The following is a 26,103-nucleotide window of genomic DNA, read 5'->3' as shown; positions in this document are numbered from 1 at the left end:
GCAGTCAGGGTTGATTTCCTTTAAGATTGACTGGTTTGACCTCCTAGCAGTCCAGGGGACTCTCAAGAGTCTTCTCCAGCACCACAGTTCAAAGGCATCAATTCTTCGGCACTCCACCTTCTTTATGGTCCAGCTCTCACAGCCATACATTACTACTGGAAAAACCATAGCTTTGACTATGCGGATCTTTGTTGGCAAGGTGACATCTCTGCTTTTTAATATGCTATCTAGGCTTGCCATGGCTTTCCTCCCAAGGAGCAAGCGTCTTTTAATTTCATGGCTGCAGTCTCCGTCTGCAGTGATCTTGGAGCCCAAATAAATGAAGTCTGTTACTGCTTCCATTTCTACCCCTTCTATTTGCCAGGAATTGATGGGTCCAGATGCCATGATCTTAGTTTTTTTAATGTTGAGTTTCAAGCCAGCTTTTGCACTCTCCTCTTTCACCCTCATCAAGAGGCTCTTTAGTTCTTCTTCACTTTCTGCCATTAGGGTGGTATCGTCCGCATATCTGAGGTTGTTGATGATTCTCCCTGCAATCTTAATTCCGGCTTGTGATTCTTCCAGCCTGGCATTTCTCATGATGTACTCTGCATATAGGTTAAATAAGCAGGGTGACAGTATACAGCCTTGTCGTACACCTTTCCCTATTTTGAACCAATCGGTTGTTCCATGACCGGTTCTAACTGTTGCTTCTTGGCCCGCATACAGATTTCTCAGGAGACAGGTAAGGTGGTCTGGTACTCCCATCTCTTTAAGAATTTGCCACAGTTTGTTGTGATCCACACAATCAAAGGCTTTTGCATAGTCAATGAAGCAGAAGTAGATATTTTTCTGGAACTCTCGTGCTTTCTCCATGATCCAGCGAATGTTGGCGATTTGATCTCTAGTTCCTCTGCCTCTTCGAAACCCAGCTTGTACATCCGGTAGTTCTCGGTTCATGTATTGCTGAAGCCTAGCTTGTAGGATTTTGAACATAACCTTGCTAGCATGTAAAATGTTTGAGCAAAACACAATGAAAGAGTTGCCAGAAACCAAAGGTCAACCTCCAAACAATGCAATCATAATGAATGATGCCAAGTGAGAAGCAAGCATGCCAAAGAAAAAGCAGACAGAATTATGATTGCTTTTCTTCCCAAGCAGATCCCATGAGTAGGTTTAGGGGAGGTTTACTCAGTTTGCTCAAATTAGGCTTACTAGTCACTAGCTTAGTTTCCAAAGTTTAGAAGATTTTTTTGCACTCCTCCCCAGAAAAAGTCAACAGTAGGAAAATTCAGGAACAAAAACTGATGGCAGGCATTGTCTTACTGGAGTGATATAGCTATGTTACAATGTTCCAATGGGTAGGCACTGCCACAGAAAAGCAACCCCATTGCTTGTTGGCATCCATGCCCCAACCCCCCATTTGAAGGATAAGGAGCATTAGCAAGTAAGTAAGCTGAGTTGATTCTGGAGAGCATCGTCCTAGGTCTAAACATGTTTTCTAAGTGTGTAGCATATAGGGCTTTATAGATGCAAACCAGCACTTTGAATTGTACCTGGAAGACTCCTGGAAGCCAATGGATGAGCTATAGCTTTTGTGTAATGTGCTCTTGGCAACCAGGGCCAGCTAACCATTGCACTGTGAACCAACTGCAGCTTGCAAGCCATCTTCAAAAGCAGCCCTATGCAGAGCGCATTACAGTAGTCTGTCTATCTGTTAGGATACTGAGGGCTCCCATGTTGAAAGCAGGAAGGTATTAACGGATATAAAAACTGAAATGCATAAAAGGCAACCTTCAGTCATTTATTTTTTGTCTGACTGAATGACTTCTATTCCACCTTTCTATCAGGAGCTCAAGGTAGCATGCATAGCACTCCCTCCTCCTATTTTTCTCCACAATAAGTTGGACGGAGAGTCAGTGTCACCCAATGTGACCTAGGGCAAAAGTGGGATTAATAACTATTCCCTTCATTCCCACTGATTTCCCTCTAAATTTTGCGTAAACCAGTCTTACACAAATTCTCCACAAATGGGATTCAGAGAACGCAGTGATAATATGTAGCTGTATATAAAATATAATGGGTTGGAAAGGGAAAAGAGCAAAGGAAGATATCAGTTCCCCATAGACTTAATTTGGCAAAACACATTTTAAAAACAACTAACTATATGGACCTGCTTACTCTCCAAAAATAAAGGAGGTGCACAGATATTTAAGTGCTCTGGGTTCCATGGATCAGAAACAACAAAATGCTTAGTAAGATTTGAATTCCCAGTAGTGTTTTTAGTATTCAGTTCTAATGACATAAATAACTTTTTAGCTAACTGATATCTATGGGATTAAGAATGGATTTTGAGCATTACAAACAAGACTGTTATTGCCCCCCCCCCCCCCCCGTTTGTTTTAGCTTTTTCATTATTTTATTCTCATGGTCGATAATTTTCTCTTGCAGAAAATAAGTCCGAGACATTTCAGGGGGAAAAAAAATGGAACGCCTTTGTAAAATTCCATTCTCTTAAAGAGACTCAGAAAAAATATCATTATATGCACATTCATCATGGTATATCATCACAATTTTTCCCAAGAGCGCTTGTTTCTTGGCTGTCATATTATAATTAATAACCATAAGTGGTTTTGGAGCTAGGAATAGGTGGCTGCGGAACTACAATAGCAGGAAATGGTCATGCACAATAGATGCTTCATTGTTTTAAAAGCAAATGAAAGTAACTCCTTACTGGGCACTCTCCCAATGTTTCCTGGACTTTTTTGCAGATGGTGTTATATAATATTATCCCAAGAAAATTAAACTTGCAATGAAATGTAACTATAATTCAGGGGTTTATTTTTTTTCAGGATGGAACTTACTTTCCATTTGGATAAAGATATAAAAGCACAGCACTTTCCATTTCAAATCAATTTTTAAGATAAAGTAAGAAAAGTATTGACAACATACCTGAAAAAGAACATAAACAGGGCAGCTGTTACACAGAATAAAAGGACCTGTAAAGAGGAAAAAGAACATTATTTAAACAACTAATCCCAATAAGTATTTCCAAACCAATTTCAGATTGCAGGAAGTTTAAATAATTCCAAGACCTCACCAGGCACATTATAAAAAGTGAACTTTACAGTGAAAAGTGTCGATAACAATGTTACAAAGAAGAGTTTTTGGTCCTTTTGGCATATGCCCCACAAGATACAGACTATATTGCAAATTTAACACTTGGTCTTGCTTCTTTTAATGATTATGACAAAGTCCTTGGGTTACCCCAGCCTTGCTGTATGTCTAGGCCAACATGAAGATCTATCCATTGGATGGATGGATGGATGGATGGATGGATGGATGGATGGATGGATGGATGGACAGATGGACGTGAAGTCTGTCCTTGGGTCTATCTTGAAGAAAAGGAGCAGCAGAGCACCAAAGGGATGGGAAGAGGATATAGCACTGGCCCAGAAATGACCGAAATGCTAGGAACTAAAGATTAAAGCAGACAGGTGAGAGAAGGAGTTGGTGGCAAATTCCTAAGGGTTCTAGAACCAGGATTTATAAAAGGCAGAAGGCCAATGCAGCATGACAGTATCATCTTTACAGCATGCAGACTGTAAAGAAGGAAATGCTTGAAATATAAACTGAGTTGAGCTATACAAAGATACTGATGTTTCCTACTATAAAGACCATGTTTTTTTTGCAAAGTCTGAAAAAAAGAGTGCAACAATAGCCACATATTTGGGGGTGAGAAGGAGGCTGTTGTGTTTGCCAACATGATTCTGTTTAAGCATTGCCTATTATTGTGAGTTTAGGTATGTTTTGTTGTTTTATGGGTGTAAGCCATCTAGAATCAATGAAGGAGCAGCATAGAAATATATGACTAACTGAACAAATGAACAAATGAATGAAGCGGAAATGTATATCAAAGATTGTGAATGATCACCTACACATACATATCAAAAATATAATGGAGAATTCCTGTCATTACATAGTACAATTGTGCAATAAATACTAATTAAACCAAAAGGCCTTAGATTTGTATCATTTCTATTCTCTCTCCTTTCCACCTGCATCCATCAATCTATTGCACTGGAACTTGCATCTGGATTTGGACCAGGCAACAATTAGCAAGAATCTACAAACGTAACCAAATTGTGAGCAAACACACATTGATTCCAATAGTTGATGAACTTCAGTTGCACATATAAACACTGCTTGCAACTCCCTGCTACATTTCCAAGTTTCCATTGCTACCCCACTGGCACAAGTCCTCACATAATTTCAGCAGAGACACACTAGCACAGTTGTATCTCAGCATGTCAGTTCAAGTTAATTATTTTATTTTTCCAGCAGTGGGTGATGTTGGCAGCCATTCAAATGGTTATAAGGGACTTTTTGATCATTAACAGTCAACATGGGAGCATGTGATTAAATAAAGACTGGATTCAGAGTAAGTTCTTTCCCCTTTTTTTTTTAAAAGACAAAAATAGCTTGTGTTAATTTTTAATTGCTGCTCTAAAACAAACGTGTCTATAATTGTTAGTACTGTTTGACAGTCCATAAAAAGAAAGATTACATTTTAAAAACTTTCTAACATTCTCCATCACTGATGGGATTAACATTTTAAATCTAACATTGGATGTTTACCAACCCCACAAAGCAAACTTTTTTCATTAGGTGCTTAGCTTGAACATTAAGTCCAACAAATTGTAAGAGCAACACAATCCTGAAGATTAAAAATCAAATAAAACTGAACAAACAAGCAAACAAAAAGACCCATCTTCCTCTATAAACATAGTAGATGAATCAGAGAAGAAATTTCTCATTAAGTTACTTAAACCATTTTAAGTGTCGAAAAGATTGTCTGGACAAAAAGGCATAGATCTGATCTAGCTTCAGGAGACATATACAGAAGCCAGCTCTCAGCAACCAAGGAAAGACAAGCTGGCAAGGGAGTTCAGTGGAGGAGATAAAGGAAGAGGTATTATGTTTATTGTTCATCCAAGGAACATGGAGATGGAATAAACTGTTCTCATGACCTGCAGAGGATGTGCCATGTTTGTTTTCCCCCATGAAGAGGACAAGAATTACAAGGGCTGATTACCCTCCTGGAAGGGAAAGTGAGGGGCCTTCCTCCAGTTAATAAAGAAAGATGAGAAATTCTTGGAATTGACACAGGACACACAGGTCAATGGTATCAAGAAACCTCCCAGAAGATTAAAAAAAAAAAAAAGCTAGATAAAGAGGATGGAGAGATAGATGAAGCATGATGTAAAGTCCCAAGCCCATAAGATGAGCTCTTATTCTCTGGAATTTCAGGGAGTTTCCTAATCAATATTTCTGCTGGATTAATGCAACAGCCATGAGCCTCACGGACTAAGGAGGAGGCCTCAACAGACTCTGCAAAGGAATAGAATCCTGTCTCTGCCCTGAAGAGGAAAAAGGAACAGACAGTGTTATCAGAGATGTTGAAAGGGACAAAGCAGCAATCTGCCAACTGGATGGTCTGTCAAGAGAAGCGTGTTGCCTTCCTGGGACACACATTAGGGATGTGATGGAAATGTTCCTACGACCTTTTATATCTACTGACAACTATCCCTTATTATCCACACAGAAACAACTCCTTGTCCAGAAGACAAGAAACAATGGGGTTAAATTATAAGAAAGTAGAGTTCTTATACATTCCTGAGATTTCCTAATGTAAGACCTGCCTGTGGATGGGGTAGGCTCTTCCTTGTCAGAAGTTTTAATTAGAGGGTGGATGGCCATTGTTGGGGATACTATAGTAGTAGATTCTTGCATTTAGCAAGAATTAGATCAGTTTATCTCCAAGGTCCCTTCCAAACTTTTATCATTCTATGATTTTCTTACCCACACTGAAACTTCAAGACTAAGGTAGCAATACCTCACTTAATGACGAAGCATCGCCAGGTTGTGTGATATAATCAAAAGTAATTCTGCAGTTTGTTTTGTTCTTGCAGAAAGAAAAGCTATAGGAAAACATTGTAATCTCCCAAGTAAAAATCATCTGGACTCTCCTAAAATTCTATTGTAGAGCCAGGTTGATTATATACTAAAATTCCTGTCTGAAAGCATCTTAAGAATATAAGGACCTGCCAGATTAAGCCAACAGCCCATCTTGTCCAGTATTCTGTACCATGCAATAACTAGCCAAAGACATTTGAAATATTTTTAACAGGGGCAGGACAGTGGTTAGACCTTTTCCCCTGTGTGTTTTTCTAACTGTCCTTAATCTAGCGCTAATTAATTTCACTGAATGACTCCCATGTTCTGGTATTATGAGAGAAGGCAGGAAAAAAAATCTATTTCCTCCACATTGTCCTGTTATTTCCTGTTGCCATTATTTCTGCAACCAGTCTCTTCCTCTATTACTTTTAAACAGGACCCTTAACTTCTAAATATATTCAACATATGTGATTTAAAAATATTTTTGTTGTTGTTTTTTTTTAGTTTTACTGTACTTCTTGGGAAAACATCATTATTCACATTTAGAAATTTAGAACATCACCATAAACGTTCCAGAGGGAGGGGGCTGGCTTTAAGTCTGAAGTAGGTAGAGGGATGGTAAGTGGGGATAACCTTACAGCTGTATTAAATGATGGAGAGAACTGTAAAGCTTCCCTCTAGAGGCTGGAAAAATGGAAGCAGAATCTGACTTCCACTGAGCGACATAATACATTAGAAAGCAGGCTTTCTAGACTTCTCTGCGGAATTAAATCCTAATTTTTACCCTCCTTCCCACTGCGCTATATACAGTAGTCTGAAAGAACATGAAGGCATAACTAGACTCAGCAAACTTGTTCTGTTTTGGAACTTAGGAATCTTTTCCCTGGAGCTTGTGTTTATCTTTATTTTAATTTATATTCTGCCCTCTTCTCCCATTCATAAGACACTGTCGGAATTTTGAAAGATTGTAAAATGATAAATGTCTATTTTGGAAGGATTTAATCTCCAAATGATATATAATAACTGAGACTGGCTAAGGTAAGATAAACTTTATTGTAGTCTTTGACCAACATGTGTACATACATAAAATTCTACATACATCATTAAGCAATTAAAAGACATTAAAAGAGTTAGAGAGGATAAAAGAAAAGGAAAGGAAGGGGAGAAAAGAGGAGAGGAGAAGATTTTAAAGTTATCAAAGGGATAACAGTTTTATTGGACAATATTTGTTGCCTCACTGTCATAATAGCGAGGCAAAATTTGGCTACATTATGGGTAGTACCAGTCTCATGATCTGCAAGAAAAAAGAAGATGTACCAGTGATCATCTCTCCCTGGGAATTCCTTTACAAGGGGCTGAATAAACACATCACGCAGGTTCAAATAGAAATTACAGTGTTGAACACTGTAATACTGAGTTTGAAATAGAATTGTATACAAATGCTGAACATGTAATTGCTAAAATGTATAAACATTTATTGAAATCTGAAACAAAAGAAAAACAAGTGAAGGAACGTATGATAAAGTGGGCTAAGAATTTTGGTTATAAAGTACAGATGGAACAATGGGAAAATATGTGACTGAAAGGATTGAAATTTACACTGTGTTATAATCTTAAAGAGATTTTTTATAAAATGATGTACCACTGGTATATGTCACTAGAGAAATTGTCTAGAATGTATAAAGGCACTTCAAATTTATGTTGGAAATGTGAACAACAAGAAGGGACATTTTATCATGTTTGGTGGACATGTAAAAAAGCTAGAAAATTTTGGATTCAAATACAGACACTGATTCAGAGGATTTTAAAGATTAATATACTATTGAGACCAGAGGTTTTTCTACTGGGATTGATGGACAAAAAGTTGGGGAAAAGTCATAGAACTTTGTTTTTGTATATGATAACTGCAGCGAGATTGCTGTATGCACAAAGAAGGAAAGATTTGGCACTACCCACAATAGAGGAATGGTTGGTGATAGAACATGCTGAGATAGCTAAACTGACTTCTTTGATCAGAGAAAAGACAGTATCTAAGTTTATTGCTGACTGGAAACCCCTTGTGGACTTTGTGTGTAAAACAGAAAAAAATGAACTTATGATTTATGGTTTTGATGATTAGACAGGATAGATTATAGAAAGTAGAGAGAAAGAAGACACCATAGAGTAAGAGTTAAATTTATAATTGTACTTATAACTGCTGTAAAGAAGATCGGAAGCTGTATCTTTTTTCTTTCTTTTCTATTTTTCTTTTACTTTTTTCCCTTTCTTACACTTTTAGCTTTCTCTTTCTTTCTTTTTCTAACTTTAGTTTGTATTAGTTTTTATCTTCCTTTGTAAAGATATAGATATATAGATATAGATCAGTGCAACAGGACATGCTGAACATCTTCTATGGCGTAGGAGTCACAGGGGCAAAGTCATTTGTAAAAGGGAATTTTTAGTATTTACCATCAATAACTGCTGAAGGGATTGTAGTGAATCTAGCCAGAGCAAATGCTCTGTGATACCTATTGTTTATTAAGGATTGGCAATAATCAGCTGGCTTGGTGGTAAAAGACAGTCTCCAAGTCTTATGTAGCCTTGGTGCTAAATTAGTATCATGTGGTCATCCTGGGTCAAAGATTTTCTCCTTTAGTTATCTCTTTGCTTGGTCACATCCCATCATTTGTACTGCATCATTAGAGAAGCCACAACCTGCCAGTTTTTCTTTAATGGATATCTTCCAAGAAGATTGTAAGTTATCCCTGTTAGCCAGGAATGTCAGGCCTGTTGGATTAAACAGTAGTTTTAGCCAGTAATTAAAGATTACAATCCAGATCCTGGCTTCTACCCCTGTAATTCCTATTTCCAGTCTTAAAGCTATGTTAAATTTGCATCTGGGGACTTGCACAATCAGTCTTAAAAACTTGGACTGTACCCTCTCAGCTGCAGTTAGGTTAGTGTAGGGCCCCAGTTGAATCCCACAGAATAATTGTGCCATAAGTTTTGCCTCAAACAGTGAGACTGAGAATTAAAATTTTGTTTGGATTCATTTATATTTGAATTTTATAAATGCTGTATGATTGCTAAATTTTTCATAAAATATATTTTAAAAATATAATAAATAGCTAAATAAATGCATTGCCTTTTATGCAGCTGCCACTCTAAACTAATATCCCCCTCTATTCCCTATCTTCTCTGGCCTGTAGAGGTGGTGGCCTATATTTACTAGCATTGATATTTCCATGAAAAAAAGCTATACAGTGATCGCCACTAGGAAGCACTGAGTTAGAATTTAGAGTTGGTCTTATTGTGTCATTTATGTTTTTTTTTTTATAAATCTTTGTTTTTGTATTACTGGTTGCTGTGTTTGACCTTTTTGGTCTATGAACATAAATAAAAATAATAACAACACGGCAAATCCCATATAGCTCAAGGATCTGATTTCAAACCAAGGTATGAAAGTCTATCCTGTGCCATTTACAATTCATTATCTGCAATTTTGTTGTTGCTGTTTTATTGTTTTTAATTTAATCTGCAGAAGACAAAACAAAAATAGCTTTGTCTTCTTCTAAGTACAGAAAAGGGAAGTCAAAAAGAAGAGCCAATTGAAAGTAAGTGAAAAGGAGAAAGGCTGGCAGAATGTGATTGGAAATTATTCTCTCCTACTAAAAAGGAGGTCTGCTTTTTTTTTTTTAAACTGATTTTAGAATGAAGTGGTATAGGATCATACTGACAGAGAAATATACGGATGGAATATATTCTTAGGGTAAACAGAAATTTTCATGGCAAAGTTTTTGTAGCTAGTAGTGTGGGTATGGTGAAGCACACCAATGAGGAGTTCTAATTACATCCACTGTTTTAAAGGATATTCCTGGCAGCTTTCTTCTCCAAAAAAACCCAAATCTGCACAAAAATAGGTACTCTTTTTTGGTAATCCAGAATGTTCTTCCAGGGGAGGTGTGCTAATTACATTAGATTTTATCAGCATACATAAGGTTTCAATTGGCTTCCGCTGAGACATCATCCTCTTATAGTTATATGTTCCCAGTAAAATATATTTTGGTAAGTAATCTTAGACTGAGCTCTCCATGGTCTTGCTTTTAAACTACCTTCTAAATAACAGGACTTCTGTCTTCACTTTGTCTTCCTTTATTGTTACCTACATGATCTGAATCCTTTGGAGGTGAACGGTATACAAATTTAATAAATAATAATAACAGCAACAATAACAACAAAAACTAGCACTAGAAGCATCCCTCAAATGCCCACTGAACAGGAAAGACAGGAGTGGTGCAAAGAGTATGTTAAGAAAGCTATCTTGAATATATAAATAAATAATAATAAAAAAAAGAAATTGAAAGAACCAGAAAATGATGTGACAGTGCTCTAATCCACAGCTGACAATAAGATCTGATCTATTTTCAGATAAAGAAGGGATGATAACTGAACAAAAACTAGTAAATGCCCTTCAGAATCCTGACTCTTCCAAACCCACTTGCATCATTTTCTGATTGTCTTCACTACTGTAAGGTAACTTCCCTCCCCGAATGTTTTTGCTCATCAAATTCAAGGCTTTCTCATCCTTGGACCTTGTATATACTGCTTTAAGTCTGAAATTCACAGTCCCTCTTTATATAAGAATAAAGCGCTACAAAACAATAATGAGGATAAAATGCCTTACTGTGTTGTAGGAAAGTTACAATTCTGCTTCCATCTCATCTCGTAAGAACAAAGACCCCGGAACTCTAAACAAAACTAATGTAAAAATGCTCAGACTCTGATTATTTACGTACACAAAAATCCCTTGGTAAAATATCCAAAAATATATATAAACACACAGAGAGAATTCAGTTAGCCTTAAGAACGAAGAAGGCAAGTAATCATGCAACAAAGCAAAATTCATTCTAAAACCAAAAGTCTCTTGATAGCAGCTGAGTGGGAGGTGGCTTTTATACTCCTGCTTCTACTGGTACCTGATGAGGCCTCGTTGGAACAGACTGCTAGACTAGAGGAGCCATTTTTCTGATCCAGCACAATGCTCCTTAAAAACGTAAACATGTCTTATATCACATAAAAGTATAATTGTGTATTCACCAGTAACCAAAGCTGTAAATTACCCAATGGTCTGCTGGAATTTTACTTCAGTTTTTCCCCCTTGCCATGACCCATCTATAGTTGACTGATGTCTGAAAGCCAATAAAATGGAGTTCTACAACAGAGTCTCCTTGAAATCTTCCAGCTGTATAAATAGCTATATCCAGTAGAAAGACTAAAAGAATTTTGAACTATTGATGCATACTTTTAAGTTATCTATATTGTTTTATTAGATGCTCCTTAAACAAACAAAAGCTCTTATGTGTAAAAGAATTACAGTGGAAGCAGAGCTAAAAATTGAGGAAATTGATGAATTTTTAACAAATGATTTTTAATGTAATTTTATTGATTCAAAATATAAAAACGACAAAAGATCAACAAGATAAGAAACAATAAACTTTAAAAAAACAAACAAACATAGATGCTGCAATAAATATGTAGGCTTCCCAGAATCGTTTAGAAATCGGGTGGCCTATAAATAAACCAAACAAAATATGTAAAATATGTAAAAACAGCTTAATTTTTAAACAGCAAACTAAATTTGACAACACAGCATCATACTAACCATTTTTCATAATGTGAATAAATAGCCAATTCACAGACTAAGAGAGAACCCAATCTAGGATTTTAAGCCCAGAGTGGTAATTTCTTTTCAATAATACAACACTGTTTAACTACACCCCAAGCTTCTTAAGTCCTATATTCTTCATAAATTGATAAATCCCAAGCTTTCAGTATATGAACCAATATCGCATTAACATTTTAAAATCTTACTTATCTTCCCAAAATCATATTAAAGATAATGAGAATATTAGACAAGACAATCCATATGTGTCAGAGTCCTCTCAATTATATTATACTTCAACATAAAAAGGTTCAACCCCAACACTTCCTAAATATCCACTGAAATGTCCAATAAACATGAAGAAGAATCTTTTCATGAATTAGTCTCATTTTAAATTATGCCTCATATAGCATAGCCAATATACAGTACATTCGGAAAGTATTCAGACCCCCTTCACTTTTTTCAATTTTGTTATGTTGCAGCCTGATACTACAATCGTTCAAATTCATTTTTTTCCCTCATTAATCTACACTCAGTACCCCATAATGACAAAGTGAAAACAGAATTTTAGAAATGTTTGCAAATGTATGAAAAAGGAAAAACTGAAATATCACATTGGCATAAGTATTCAGACCCTTTGCAAGGACACTTGAAATTTAGCTCGGGTGCCTCCCATTTCTCTTGATAGTTGCTGAGCTGTTTCTACACTTGACTGGAGTCCACCTGTGGTGAATTAAATTGATTGGACATGATTTGGAAAGGCACACACCTCTCTGTAGAAGGCCTCACAGCTGACAATGCATACTGTATCAGAGCAAAAGCCATAAGTCAAAGGAACTGCCTGCAGAGCTTAGAGACAGGATTATTACAAGGCACAGATCTGGGGAAGGCTACAAAAAGATTTCTGCTGCACTGAAGATTCCCAAGAGCATGGTGGCCTCCATAATTCTCAAATGGAAGAAGTTTGGCACAACCAGGACTCTTCTAAGAGCTGGTCACCCAGCCAAACTGAGCAATTGGGGGAGAAGAGCCATAGTAAGAGAGGTGACCAAGAATCTGATGATCACTCTGACTGAGCTCCAGAGATCCTGGGTGGAGATGGGATGAATTTCCAGAAGGACAACCATCATTGCAGCCCTCCACTGATCTGGGCTTTATGGCAGAGTGGCTAGATGGAACCCTCTCCTCAGTGCAAAACACATGAAAGTCTGCTTGGAGTTTGCAAAAAAGCACCTGAAGGACTCTCAGGCTGTGAGGAACAAGATTCTCTGGTCTGATGAAACCAAGATTGAACTGTTTGGCCTCAATTGTAAATGTTATGTCTGGAGGAAACCGGGCACTGCTCATCACCTGTCCAATACCATCCCAACAGTGAAGCATGGTGGTGGCAGCATCAGGCTGTGGGGGTGTTTTTCAGCAGCAGGGACTGGGAGACTGGTTAGGGTTGAGGGAAAGCTGAATGGAGCAAAGTACAGAGATATCCTCAATGAAAACTTGTTCCACAGCACTCAGGACCTCAGACTAGGCCAAAGGTTCACCTTCCAACATGACAATGTTCCTAAGCACACAGCCAAGACAACACAGGAATGGCTTAGAGACAACTCTGTGAATGTCCTAGAGTGGCCCAGCCAGAGCCCTGACTTGAACCCTATTGAATATCTCTGGAGAGACCTGGAAATGGCTGTCCACCGACGGTCCCCATCCAACCTGATTGAGCTTGAGAGGATTTGCACAGAAGAATGGCAGAAAATCCCCCAATCCAGGTGTGCAAAGCTTGTCACGTCATACCGAAAAAGACTCAAGGGTGTAATTGCTGCCAAAGGTGCTTCAACAAAGTACCGAGTAAAGGGTCTGAATACTAATGCCAATGTGATATTTCAGTTTTTCCTTTTTAATAAATTTACAGACATTTCTAAATTTCTGTTTTCACTTTGTCATTATGGAGTACTGAGTGTAGATTAATGAGGGGAAAAAATGAATTTGAATGATTGTAGTATTCAAATTTGAAAAAAGTGAAGGGGTCTGAATACTTTCCGAATGCACTGTATATGAATGAATGAATATTCCTGTATTATGACCTTAGCCAATCAAGAAGTTAACATTCTTTAAAACACAACACTTGATTTATTAAAATAGTATATTACAAAGTTCTTGTAAAGCACAAATATATTAATAATACTCCTCTGCTGTCTCAATAAATAAATCATAGATTTAGAATTCCAAAACACTTTTTAATATAATAGATAATTTAGGATTTTCAGAAGATATCAATCCAAAGTGAAAAATTAAGAAATTTTTAATTGAATAAGCTGCTATTCATCAGTTTTATACAATACACATTCTTTTTGCACTACATTAAATGTTTGGAAGAAATTAATAAGCTGTTCTAGAGTATTAACTTCTGCCCAAGTTCTCCCCCTTCTTCTCTCTTCCACAAAAGCATTTACTTGTAAATTGGGAATATTCCAAAGTGTCAACTTTTTATATGGACAGAGATCAGCTTCATGTTTCCATCCTAAAATCTTCCAAATATGTTCTGCAGCCTTTAATGCTGAAAAAAATAACTGAATTTTGTCTAAAAGAAGAATCAAGACCCTGCCAAGATATCATAGGAATCAGGTAAAGACTTTCTAGTTGTGCCCATAACGTTTTTGGGGAAAAAATTATTTGGATTTCACCAACAGATAAAAAAATAACTTTAACAGTAAAGTTGAAAATCTAGAAAAAAAAATTAAACATCATAATAAAGTCACAATTTTGATGCATAAAACCTGGGGTTTGCCTAATACATTAAAACTTGCTCAATAATATATCAATCTGTTTCAAGGATCTAAGAGACAGGAATCCCTCTCAGTATATTTATTTTAACACTATTTATTCTTCAAATTTACTGGAATTTTCAACTACTTACATCAATATTAATCTGGGGCAACTTAAAATATTTAAATTAACAAATGAAGATATTTTCCTGGGGGTAATTATTCCAATACATTTGAGAGAATTCTTACAATAAACAAAACCACATATTTACAAATCTGCATAAATACACTAGATCCAACTGAAAGCGTGTTGTACTAACTCCAGCAAACCGAAAATTCGGATAATTTAACAAGCTCTTGTATACCTTCCATAAAGTTAGGCACAGAATCTTGATCATTATTAATAAGACTTTTAAAATATCATCTGGTCATGATGACAATTTCACCTCTATTGCATGTTTTTAAAAAATTAACAGGAAGGAAATTGAATGCTTGTAAATTGTTGGGAGCATGAGGCTACTGGAGATGTTTTCTTTCATTTCTTCCCCCACATATTATTATGCAGCTGCCCTGGGTTTATCATGGAACAGCTGCTTTGCAGATCACTAACAAGACCAGACCAACCTCAGAGCTGGATATGAAAAGTGAGAGGCAGGAAGAAAGAGACAGACTGCTGAATATCTACAAGCACAGTCAATGTAGAAATGCTTATTTCCTTCTGTAATCAAATAACAAAATGAGGGAAAAAACAGAAATGTACTCACACTTTGGGAAATAAGTTACTACTCTTTCAATATTACTATTTTATTCATCCACCTTGTGCAGGAACTTTGCATATTAAAAGCTTTGGTCACCATTTTTTTCTTCAATAAAGGGGGGGTCTCATGCATATCTTAGCACTAAGCACCAAGACATCAAGGAACCAATTCTTATGGGGTGAACTGAAAAGAAATTCTAAAGTGGCATAAACAAAGATTTTGCAACTTTGGCTTTAACGTATCAGCAATACCCTTGAAAAGTGGCACAAATATCTAAAGGATAAAATATACAAGGGACTGAACCTATCTTTGTGTTTAGTTCATGCTAAAATAAATAATAATAATTTTTAAAAACCAGCGGTCTGGGGCTGAAGCTTCTTTCCAGTGCTCAATATTTGAAGTAAAAAAATATTGGAAGTAAAAGTAAAAGAAGGAGTCAAGTTGAATACATCACGTCTCCTGCTTAAAGGGTAAAGTAGAAGGAGATAAAAAGTAGGGGAGAAACCACCAAGGAAATTTTAAGATAAATTTGCACTATCAAAAAGCATTAATAATAAACCTACGTGCTTCAAGTATTTGCAAAAAGTATGAGATTTAGAATTATTTGGGACCACCAGTTCTGAAACAGTTGTGCATTATGTGCCTGGTTTTACATGTGGATAATAGTTTCACATGGCTTGAGATCTTTGTAGTAACATTCCAAGATACAATTTTCTGCTTCATTACTCTAACCCCTGTTCTTAAAATTAATTACATTAGAGATGGTTCCCCACCAGGCACCAAAACAGAAAGAAGGAAGTCCACAGATTTTGCCAAAAACAATTGCAATTCCTCTGGGACAATATTCCTATCATAAGCAGTGTTCTCTGTTTCTCACTGCTTTTTCTAGAAAGAACAAATTCTTGAGTCAGGATGTCACAACAGTGTCAGAAGAAAAAGTCAAAGAACATGTGATCAGAAAGCCAACACATCTAAGCTATACCCTAATCAAGGAACTACCAGAGGAACAAAACAAAACCCCCACCCCCACCAACACTGGCAGGGCAAGCCACAGTATATAAACAGAGAGCAAACCCCATTCCATTCTAGCACTGAAGATATTACCTAGGCGGGCAATGAAACGTTTGCAAGAAAAGAACCAAACTCAGAGAACCCCAAGGGCTCCACATCTAAGCTCCTCTGTTTCAAACTGCAAGGTCCATCATCCAGAATCTGATGATTTGAGGACAGACGTAAGTAATAAACTAGCTAATCCTCATGAGACATACTGTACATTAGGATGACCTACTTCAGTATCGCCCAGTCTCAGCACCCTCACATGTATGGAATTCATTTTCCAGAACTCCACAACCAGCATGAGTTTTGCTGAGAATTCTGGGAGCTGATGTCCACATACTTGGAGAGCAACCAGGTCTGGCCTTATTGGGATGCTTTTTTAGTTCCTGTCTGGTATAACCTAGCAAACTGGGTGCATTCCAGGCCCCGCTGATTAAATACTGTCATCCTACAGGAGACAGGAAGCATGCTTGCTCTGTTGCAGTGCCTGCCCTCTGGAACAACACCCTCCCCCTGCCAGAGATTCATGTGGTTCCTACCTTCATGACATTCAGGAAACCCACTAAAAACCTGGTTGTTCTCCCAGGCTTTGGGACAAGGTGGTTGTGAAGTCCCATTTAGTTACGTTTGGTTTATGATTGGGTATACTATTCTCCCGGTTGGCCAGGATCCCTTTTAGTATATAATGTTTCCCTTTTATCTGTAAGCTTCCCAGAATCTTCAAGGAGTTGAGCAGCCTTAAAATTTGGATAAATAAATACTGAACTTGATTCCTACTTTGTTGACATTATTGCTTCTGATCTCTGGATAGTATAAAAAGAACAGGAAAGGTACATTACGTTCAGGACTTGGTTTCAAAATTCATTCAACTTCACTTTCAAAGAGCTGAGCAGAGATACCCCATGTGAAATATATTTGCACGCAAGTCAAAATTCTTGAGTACTTTTCACTTTATCATCTTCTCAGCTATCATGAAACTCTTTAACTGCTGCAGAATTATATCAAATGTTTTGTGTGCCTGTTGCCAGTAGTTGACAAGCACATGCCCTATAAGAATTGTGAAGCTTCTTTGGACTTCTTAAGATCAACAGTCAGGCTGGTGTCCAGAATTTCTCATACTGTTCCATAGCATGCTGAGGGAAAGGAGATACTCAAGAGACAATTCCCTGTAGCTTCTTGACCTTTGCATGAAAGGCTTGCTTGACCTTCATCTAAACATTTCTAAAATTGCTTAATTTCTTTAAAAAACTGCAATAAGTTGGAACACAAAAATATTGACTAAATTAATTTTGTTGTGAAACTCAGATTAAATTAGAAATACAAAGTATGAACTGGAAGCTATCCAGTTCCAGTTTGAAATCTTCCTATGTGAAAACCCACCACTGTTCTACAGAGCCTGTTCTACTGCTTAACAGTTCTTACTTCAGAAAATTCTACCTAACAGTTAGCCTAAATCTCCTTTCTTTTAATTCCCGCCCATTGGTCCTTATCCTGCTGTTAGAAAACAGGTCCACCTTCTCTTTCATATGACAACTTTTTAGATATCTGGATAATTAACATATTTGTCCTTAAAGTTCCTCTTCCACAAGCAACATATTAGGGCTATGCAAATCCTTCTAAAGGGGTGCGTGGAGCACACATCCCCACATACAAAGCACCTCTTTTTGAACTGTTAAAGCTGCAGTGTCTTTTTCTAGTTTGAACACCTGCTCCAAAAGCTGCTTTCATCTGTTGCTGCATGTGTGTGCATGCCCAGATCCTTAATTTTTTAATCTAGTCTCACTAACAACAGAACTATTTCTTCCCATTATCTGGAAACAATGCTTCTTATATGAAGCCCAAGACTGCAGTGGACTTTTTAACTGCTTCATCACACTGTTGACTCATGTTCAGGAGGTAGTCCAGATACTTCTCACATGCATGTCTCAACAATTCTGTAGTTATGCATTTGATTTTTTCTGACCTAGGTGCAAGGCTGCATACTGTACTTATTACCATTAAACATAATTATACTAGATTTTGCCCAATGTTTAGACCTGTCACGGTCATTCGGAATAATGATTTTCTCTTCTAAATTATTAACCAATCTTCCTAACTTGGTGTCATCTGCAAATCAGATACTCTTTTCCTTCTATCCTTTTTGATGAAGAACCACTTACAAGGAGTCTTTTGGTGAATTTGTTCAATGGGTTGCAAATCTACTGGATTATACCCCATATTTATCCATTCTGTCCAAAAATATAATGAGACTTTGTAAAATGCATTACAGAAATCAAGATATGCTACATCCAGCATACCTCTGGTCTATCAAATTACATAATTTAATAAATAATACTAATAATACTACTAATAATAATAATAGACATATAGACACAATTCTACCTAAGTTGTTTGTACAGACATTCCATTGAACTCAACAGGATTGGCTTGTATTTACTTCCATCAGAGATGCAACCTGAGACTACAAAAAAAGGTTTGGAAGTGAAAACAACTTCAAGGTATATAATAGATAAAAACCTTCAGACTGAAACTAAAAGAAATAATCTCCCCATATACATAATCCATTTAAGTTTGCTTTATCATCCCATCAGATCAGCCTTAATATTTGTTTCAATATACTGCGAAATATACTTCTGGCCATAGTCTCACATATACTTCATGCAGAAGCATACAACCTTTACAGGAAATTAAATAATAAAGCATTTGGGTTCAAAAAACAGCGCACATGTCCATTTTTATGAACCTCTGAAAAATAAAGAAATAAAGCCATCAGTAGGAGGAAATCTCAGTCAGCCCTTTGTTTCTCAATTTCCCAGCTCAGGATTCTGGAAAGGAAGAAAACTGGCTAAAATCCAGGTAGTCTGTGTAGTTTAAGCGGCCCCCATACAAAGTTCTATGTCTGGTTTTGTTACAGTCATCAGAAAATGCTATGCGATTTTTACATGGTTATTTGTATTAGTTTTGTTTTGATCGTTTAACTGGGAAGCTGTGTGGGTAGGTGATGGATCTGAGGAAATTGGTTTTAATGGCTTAGTGGATTTTAATTGTATTCCTGTGACCCACTTAGAGTCCAAGTGGAGTAAGTGGTGTACAAATATTGTAAATAAATATATAGCTATTGCTTTAGCAGAAACAAGGTATGAATTATTATTCAGTCAGTACTGCAAAAGCCCAGTGTCTTCACTCTCAGCCTGTGAACTTGGCAAGCTGAGATTTGGGCAGCATATTTCTTTATTCTGCGATATTTACAGCCCACTCCACTACTAGCACACTTTGCGTGGAGAACAGTAAGATCAAACCAAACTAAATTAAACAATAAAAGCAGTATACAAACTAAAATATCATTTTAAAAAATCAAGAATGAGCATCATAGGCACCCATAAAAATAAACAAACCAAACCATGCTGGAGTAACACTGCTTTCATTTCCTTATGAAATGTCAGCAAAACTGAGGCCATGTGTACCTCTGGGAGGAGGGTATTCCACAAAGCGTGGGTCACCTCTGAGAAGGCATGCTGCCTGTTCTATGCCCCATGAACCTCATGAGGAAAAAGAACCTGCAACGGACCCTCTTTTGATGACAGGACCACCAGATTCAGTTCTGATGAGATTACTTGATATATCCTAGTGCTGCACCTTAAGGGACTTTAAAGGTAATGGGACTGTCCTTTCAGAAGTCTAGCTGCTGCATTTTGTACCAGCTGTAGCTTCCAGGTCAACTCCACCAAAGGTAACCCCATGTAGACCCCATTAGAGCAGTCTGAGTTGCAACTCTCCTTGGGCCAAGATGCCTTGGCAACAGTAGCCCACATCCTGATCATCACTCTATTGGACTACTGTAACATTCTCTATATGGGGCTCCCTTTGGAGTTGACCCAGAGGCTCCAGCTGGTACAAAATGACCAGCCAAACTTCTAAGAGAATAATCCCATCAGACTACAATAATACCTATTTTGAAGTCACTCCGCTGATTGCTAGCCAGTTTCTGAGCCCAGTTCAAAGTGCTGGTCATTACCTTTAAAGACCCTCTGTATTAGGCAACAACTTGCCAGAACTGAAGCTGCTGGTCTAATCATCAAAAGAGAACCCGTTCCTCATGAAGTTCATGGATGTGGACCAAGTGACATGCCTTCCCCATATATATGGGGCAATAACAGCACAATATGTTTTTCTTGAATAGAGAAATTATATTGCTTTAATGAAACTCAACAATATAAATACTGGAAGAGGATGGAATTTTGTTAGCCGTATAGGCTGACTATTATGTTTGATTACTTCCATGGTCCCTGAAATTGTTATATGTCAGTAGTATAATTAAGCTTAGTTATAGTGTACAGTGTAAATTATTTTTCACTCCATGGATTGACACCTGAATACTAGATGGGTATTGGTAAAGGAATATCTCAAACAAGGAATATCTCTAAGCTTTCTGAAATGTAATGCATTCTGGTAAATATTTGTCATCACTCTTCAGGCCTAAAGTAATTTAATAGGAATCCATGATTGCTCGGTCTCCTGAATTCACATGTTTTATGAGAAAGGAATAAAACAATTTGTCAAGTATAGATTGGGCTCTCAGCCAAGATAGCTACACCTACACCACCACAGCTGTTAAGATACTCTTGAACATATCTGCCAACAAGCCCCAAGTGAACAGCAGAGAGATAAGATCAAAAGGATGACTAATACATGATATTAAACAAGAGATTATGTAGATTCTTGTTAAAGCAGTGTTGTCTGATCACAGTGAAATTATTAGAACTGGCAATTAGAGAACACAACTGAGCCAAAATGGAGAACACCTGTCATTAGAGAAGGGAGAGAGAAGGGAACATCTGATTAAATCCCTAGATTTTATGGTTCGCTAACCTTACATAAACATACATGTTTAAGTAGTAAATCAATTCTTTATAAATATCATTCTACTTGACCATTCTTATAGCTGATATGTTTACTTCTCTTGCTCCAAATAAAGACAAACAGAATAAGTGACAACAGAATGATGAAAAACCTGTACTGTTGCTTTGGCTGCATTCAAATGCAAGTTTCTAGTAAAATAGTATCTTTAATGAAGATACGGATCAAATTATGTTAAAGATACAGATCAAGATGTACTCACTCTAAGCACTCTGGAAACAGAGGAAGCTTTAGATCCAAGCATGGTAAATGGTTTTCATTGTGATCCTACCAGAAAGTAAAATATACCATTTGACAGATCCACATGGAGCGCTATATCCATTTGTTGATGGAAAAGAGAAATTGTGTTTAGTTTCTGCTATGCATCCATCAGACTTGAACTCACAGCCAAAGTCACATGCATTTACCCTCAATCAGAATTCATATACATATACACCTACTTTAGACACCATTCATGTGGCTTTCATGTGCCAGAATGGTCTATTTTACTGTACACCCCTCTTTTTCCTACTACCATCATATAGTTTAACTTTTAGGCAGAAAGTCTCTTTTCCCTTTTAAATTTTGCAAAATTTGAAAATTGCATTTCATTTCAGTGTTTGGATACTACTTTTCCTTTCAAAAAGAAATTCAAAGCAGCTTACAACATTTCAGCTACCAAATGCACTCAGTAACAAAAACTTATGTATCAACCAGGTTCAGTTTAAATACTTAAGGAAGAATAGGAACATTTCAAATAGTGGATGCACAAAATCCATAAATATTAAAGAAATAGGTGAATTCTTACATTACATTTAAAAATAATTTAGGAATAGCTGCTGACTAAAATAATTTGTTTTATACAAACTAAGAATGAAGCACTGTATGGCTTGAATGGGCCCACAAGTCGTAATTTTCTTAGTGCCCCATGTTTATAAGCCTGAATGAATATTTAATTTGAATCCATTTCCATAACATCAACTGCACAACAGAATTTACAGAAAAAACACAGAGAAAACTGATGATTTCACTATTTGGGAGAATATTACTTTTAATTCTTGGGAGTTACAAGGAAAAGAGACTACATTTTAGGGCATGTTGTATCTTCTCCAGTCATTTCAAACTAGGGAAGAAATGGATTTTGCCAGGCTTTTTAAGTTGATCTGTAGTAACTTGGAATTTCTTATTGGTACTGATTAACTGCAATATCTGCTTATATATATATATATATATATATATATATATATATTACTATATGACAACCAACTAAATTAAATTTGCATTTAACTCTTGTCAGGAAAGCTAAACATTACTAAAAACAAAAATTAAGAGACACTGTTAGTTCTCCGTACATGACAATCTGACAGAAACACATATGCAGAATGAAAAAAACAGTACTGTAGATTTCCTTGGATTTCAAGCCTTTCTATCAGTCTCATGATTAAATCTTTTTCAGATGAAGCTCTAACAAACATAGACTATGTACAATCTTCTCTGAGGTACTGTATTTGCAAACCAAAGTAGGTCAGCCTAAGGAAACCAAAACACCAATGCTTCCTCCACCCAAAAAAAAATTGAATAAGACAAATTAGCAGGATCTTAGCATGGCAGAACGACTCGATAACTTCACACTGAGATGATGATTAAGAATGAAGTGGAGTCATATGGTCACGTGCAATTCCTTTGCAACTCTCAGGCACTCAGACTGAAAATCTTCTTTTACCTTTCAGTAGCTTGACACATACAATACAACATGCCTAACTCTTGTGAAGGGTGATGTAAATAGCTACCCCACTGAACCATGTTCTGCAGGATTCTTACAAATTGATTAAAAGTTATGTTTTTAAGAATTAGAATTATCAAGGAGAGAGGGAGTAACATATTTGCAAAAGTACAGAAGGAATGGGGTCAAATACAATTCATTTTACTAATGCTTTAATGGGAAATGTCCTTGAGCAGAGCAGGTGGCTCCTGGTACACATTGTTTAGAAATTTGGGGAGCTGCCCTATGCATGCATTCCCTATCTTTCCAATGAAAAAGCAGCAGCTTTGGAAAGAGCATATCTACTACAGAGAGTTTCCTACAAAAGGCTAGAGAATCAAGACCTAAAATGGTAACAGGATCATCTGATTCTGACAATACTCTATGAAGTGTTCCACAGATTCATCTATATTCATACCTTGGAAGCTGCTTAACCCCCAACCACAGAGTGCTTATATAGTTGCATCATTAAAAATATTTTAACTTTTTAAAAATTACTGCCAACATGTTAGTGAGCATTTTGTATAGCAAGCAGATCTAAATTTATATCAATATAGCTTTCAGGGAAATGTACCCGACTACAAACCTTTAAGGGGTCAAGTTAAAGTTTAAAATGTGTCAGTTTGCCAAGGAAGTCACAAAAAAAAAAAACAAAGGACAAAACCTAAAATAAATAGAGAATGGCCCTTGTCTATACATTTGCAAGCACTCCGTTAATTACACTGCCGTGATATCATATATTCCTGGAGGTGAAAGTCCAATAGGATGAGATTAGAAACATGGGATATTTAATATATATAGAAAATGAAAAACAGCAGATGAATTAAGGGTGGATACCTGAAGAAATTCAGAATTAAAAGGAACACTAATGGGGAGGCAAGTCTATGAAGGAAGGAAGTGAGGAACACAGGAAAAGTCTAAGTCTGTGGTCATACTTGAACATCACTTTCTTTGGCATTGATGAACTGCTATCATATAAAAATGACTAAGAAAGGAAAACACAACATGGCATAAGGAAGAGATGGTACTCTAAGCTATTAGCAGGAAATATATGTGAAACAACTAGGGACAGAAGGCTGAATTTCCAGTGTGCCATCTGCTTCCTTAAGAACTTTCCCATCCTTTCAAGTAACAGGCATACTTGCAGAAACACCCCGAAGTGATAATTAATGTAGCACCATAACTCAAGTCCATGCGCCCAAAGTAGAAAGATAATGAAAAATAAGGTGAATTTAAACAATTAGAATAAGACTTTATGCAATAAAAGATTTCACATAATTCTGAATTCAGCTGGTGGAGAGGTGGAGGGAAGGAAATGCAATATCAGTGGTGCAGTCAATAACTAATTCTAGTTTGCCAGGTGATTAATGCTAAATTAATACTAGGAAAAGCAGGAGGAGATAAAATCAGAGAAATTCTTATAAGAAATCAAGCCACATTTGTCCCTTTCATTATGGTAATAAATAGTGTAACAAAAGCTTCTAAATCACAGCAAGACAACAACAAATAAAGCGTACATTTCCATCAAAGGGTCCCAATGACCTCACAAACCACAAGAACAGAGGTGGAGTTGTTTGGATGGTAACCAGACCCCAGAATTAGAGCCTGGAACAACAACACCCATGACTAACTTGATTGTACTTGCCCTTCTTCTGACTTAATGTAATTGCAGTAACTTATACAAACATAATGGTTTTCAGAAAATTAGGCTAACTTTATCAAGCAGTGCGTTCATTGCTAGTAGCTCAATCACAACTGCTTTTAAAAGTTCAACTCCTGGTGAGATTAATATTAATTCAACAGACTTTGGCTGAAACAGCATTTTGTTTGTCTGAAGCAAAAAAAAAAAAAAAGTCCACTCAGTTTCTCCAAAGCTTCAATTGTTGTGTACTACACAGTATGTCCAATCAATGTAATCCCAGAATATGACATGCCATTTGTCAAAGTAATATTAATTCCACTAGAAAATTGACCTAACTTCTACATTGCTCAGTGAAGAGTCACTGAGATACACTGTATTTGTCACATATTATTCCAGTCCTATCCCCTCTATTGCCCTAAAGAGATATTAAGGCCAGAAGGTAAAGTATGATGGTGATTTTAAAATGTTGCTATATACAGGTAGTCCCCAATTTAAGAACGAGTTCCATTCCCAAGGTCTGTCCTTAAGTCGAATTTGTATGTAAGCTGGAATAGTATTATTGTATAATACTGTATAAGTAGTATTGTGTAATGAACTCAAACCATTGTGTATTTAACTCAAATTTTGCTACAACAGGCTCCATTCTTAACTATGGGTTGTCCTTAAACCAGGCGTTCTTAACCTGTATTTCAAGAAATTCCCATCAGCTGGAAAATTAGAGTGAAACTGAACTCATGGCTTAGCCTGATTAGCTTCCACCTGACCATCCAGTCCAGAATCACCAAATCATGAACTTTTACCCTCGTAGACACTGATGCAGAGAACCACTATCTACAAACAACAATTCTGTCTTTAGTCTATTTCATTCCATTAAAATACCAACAGCCTCCAAACTTTGAGACTCTGTTGCCAGCAGCAGCTGGGCCCAGGATAGCAATGTCATTAGCAAAATGATGGAACTGCCAGATGACCTCTCCGGTGGCTATAGATATTAAAGAGTAAGGCAGAGAGGATTGTGCACTGAGGCATTCCATTGTGAGCCAACCTTTCCTCCCCCCACTCACTACTGACTGAACCACCCATCAAGAAGAAATGGAACCAAAACTTCCAATCCCCAGTCCCTGAAGTTGGTCCACATAGTATTATGTTCCTAGTATCAAAATCTGCCCCAAAGTCCAATAACACCAACACACTACACCCATTAAGGCCATCCACCCAGAGTGATCAATGCCATCTCTGCCCCATGTCTGGGCCTGAATCCTGAATAAAAACACTCCAGGAAATTTGTTTCTTCTATGGTGCTCTGCAACCAAATCTTCAACAATACCCCTTTCTTAAAAAGGGGAGGTTGGACACTTAGCAATAGTCATGAAGTCCTTTGTTTGTTTGTTTTTACTCCCAGGCATACAAATAACACTGAACACATTTCATGTAAGCTTGTAACATAAAGCAGATTCTTCTATCAAGCCATGAAGTCCACAGACTTTTTGTTTAAGTAGCAGCTTCCTGAGAACATATAGGAAGAGCGAGGGAAACGCCAAAATGCAGACTAAGCACAAACTTAAAATACTTCTCACATTTCCCATGACAGGAAACTTCATAATGTACAGCTGACGTTAGCTGTCACCAGATGATAAAATTAACTCCTGAGG

The 26,103-nt window shown here is 36.9% G+C and overlaps 1 protein-coding gene across 2 annotated transcripts in view; it reads right to left on the bottom strand.

Moving 5' to 3' along the window:
• Nucleotides 1–26,103, bottom strand: part of TMEM135 (transmembrane protein 135) — a 164,038-nt gene that overhangs the window by 54,661 nt on the left and 83,274 nt on the right. For both annotated transcript variants that reach the window (XM_088140544.1, XM_088140545.1), the window contains exon 6: nucleotides 2,932–2,978. In XM_088140544.1, the coding sequence (XP_087996670.1) occupies nucleotides 2,932–2,978 (47 nt within the window). The remainder of the gene's footprint in view (nucleotides 1–2,931; nucleotides 2,979–26,103) is intronic.

Source organism: Python bivittatus, unplaced genomic scaffold (genome assembly GCF_059951505.1).
Source record: "Python bivittatus isolate LINGU-HERP-01145 unplaced genomic scaffold, Pbiv_v1 ctg000340_np1212, whole genome shotgun sequence".
NCBI lineage: Eukaryota > Metazoa > Chordata > Lepidosauria > Squamata > Pythonidae > Python > Python bivittatus.
The sequence above is the reverse complement of the archived record's forward strand: the minus strand, read 5'-3'. Positions and strand labels throughout refer to the sequence as shown.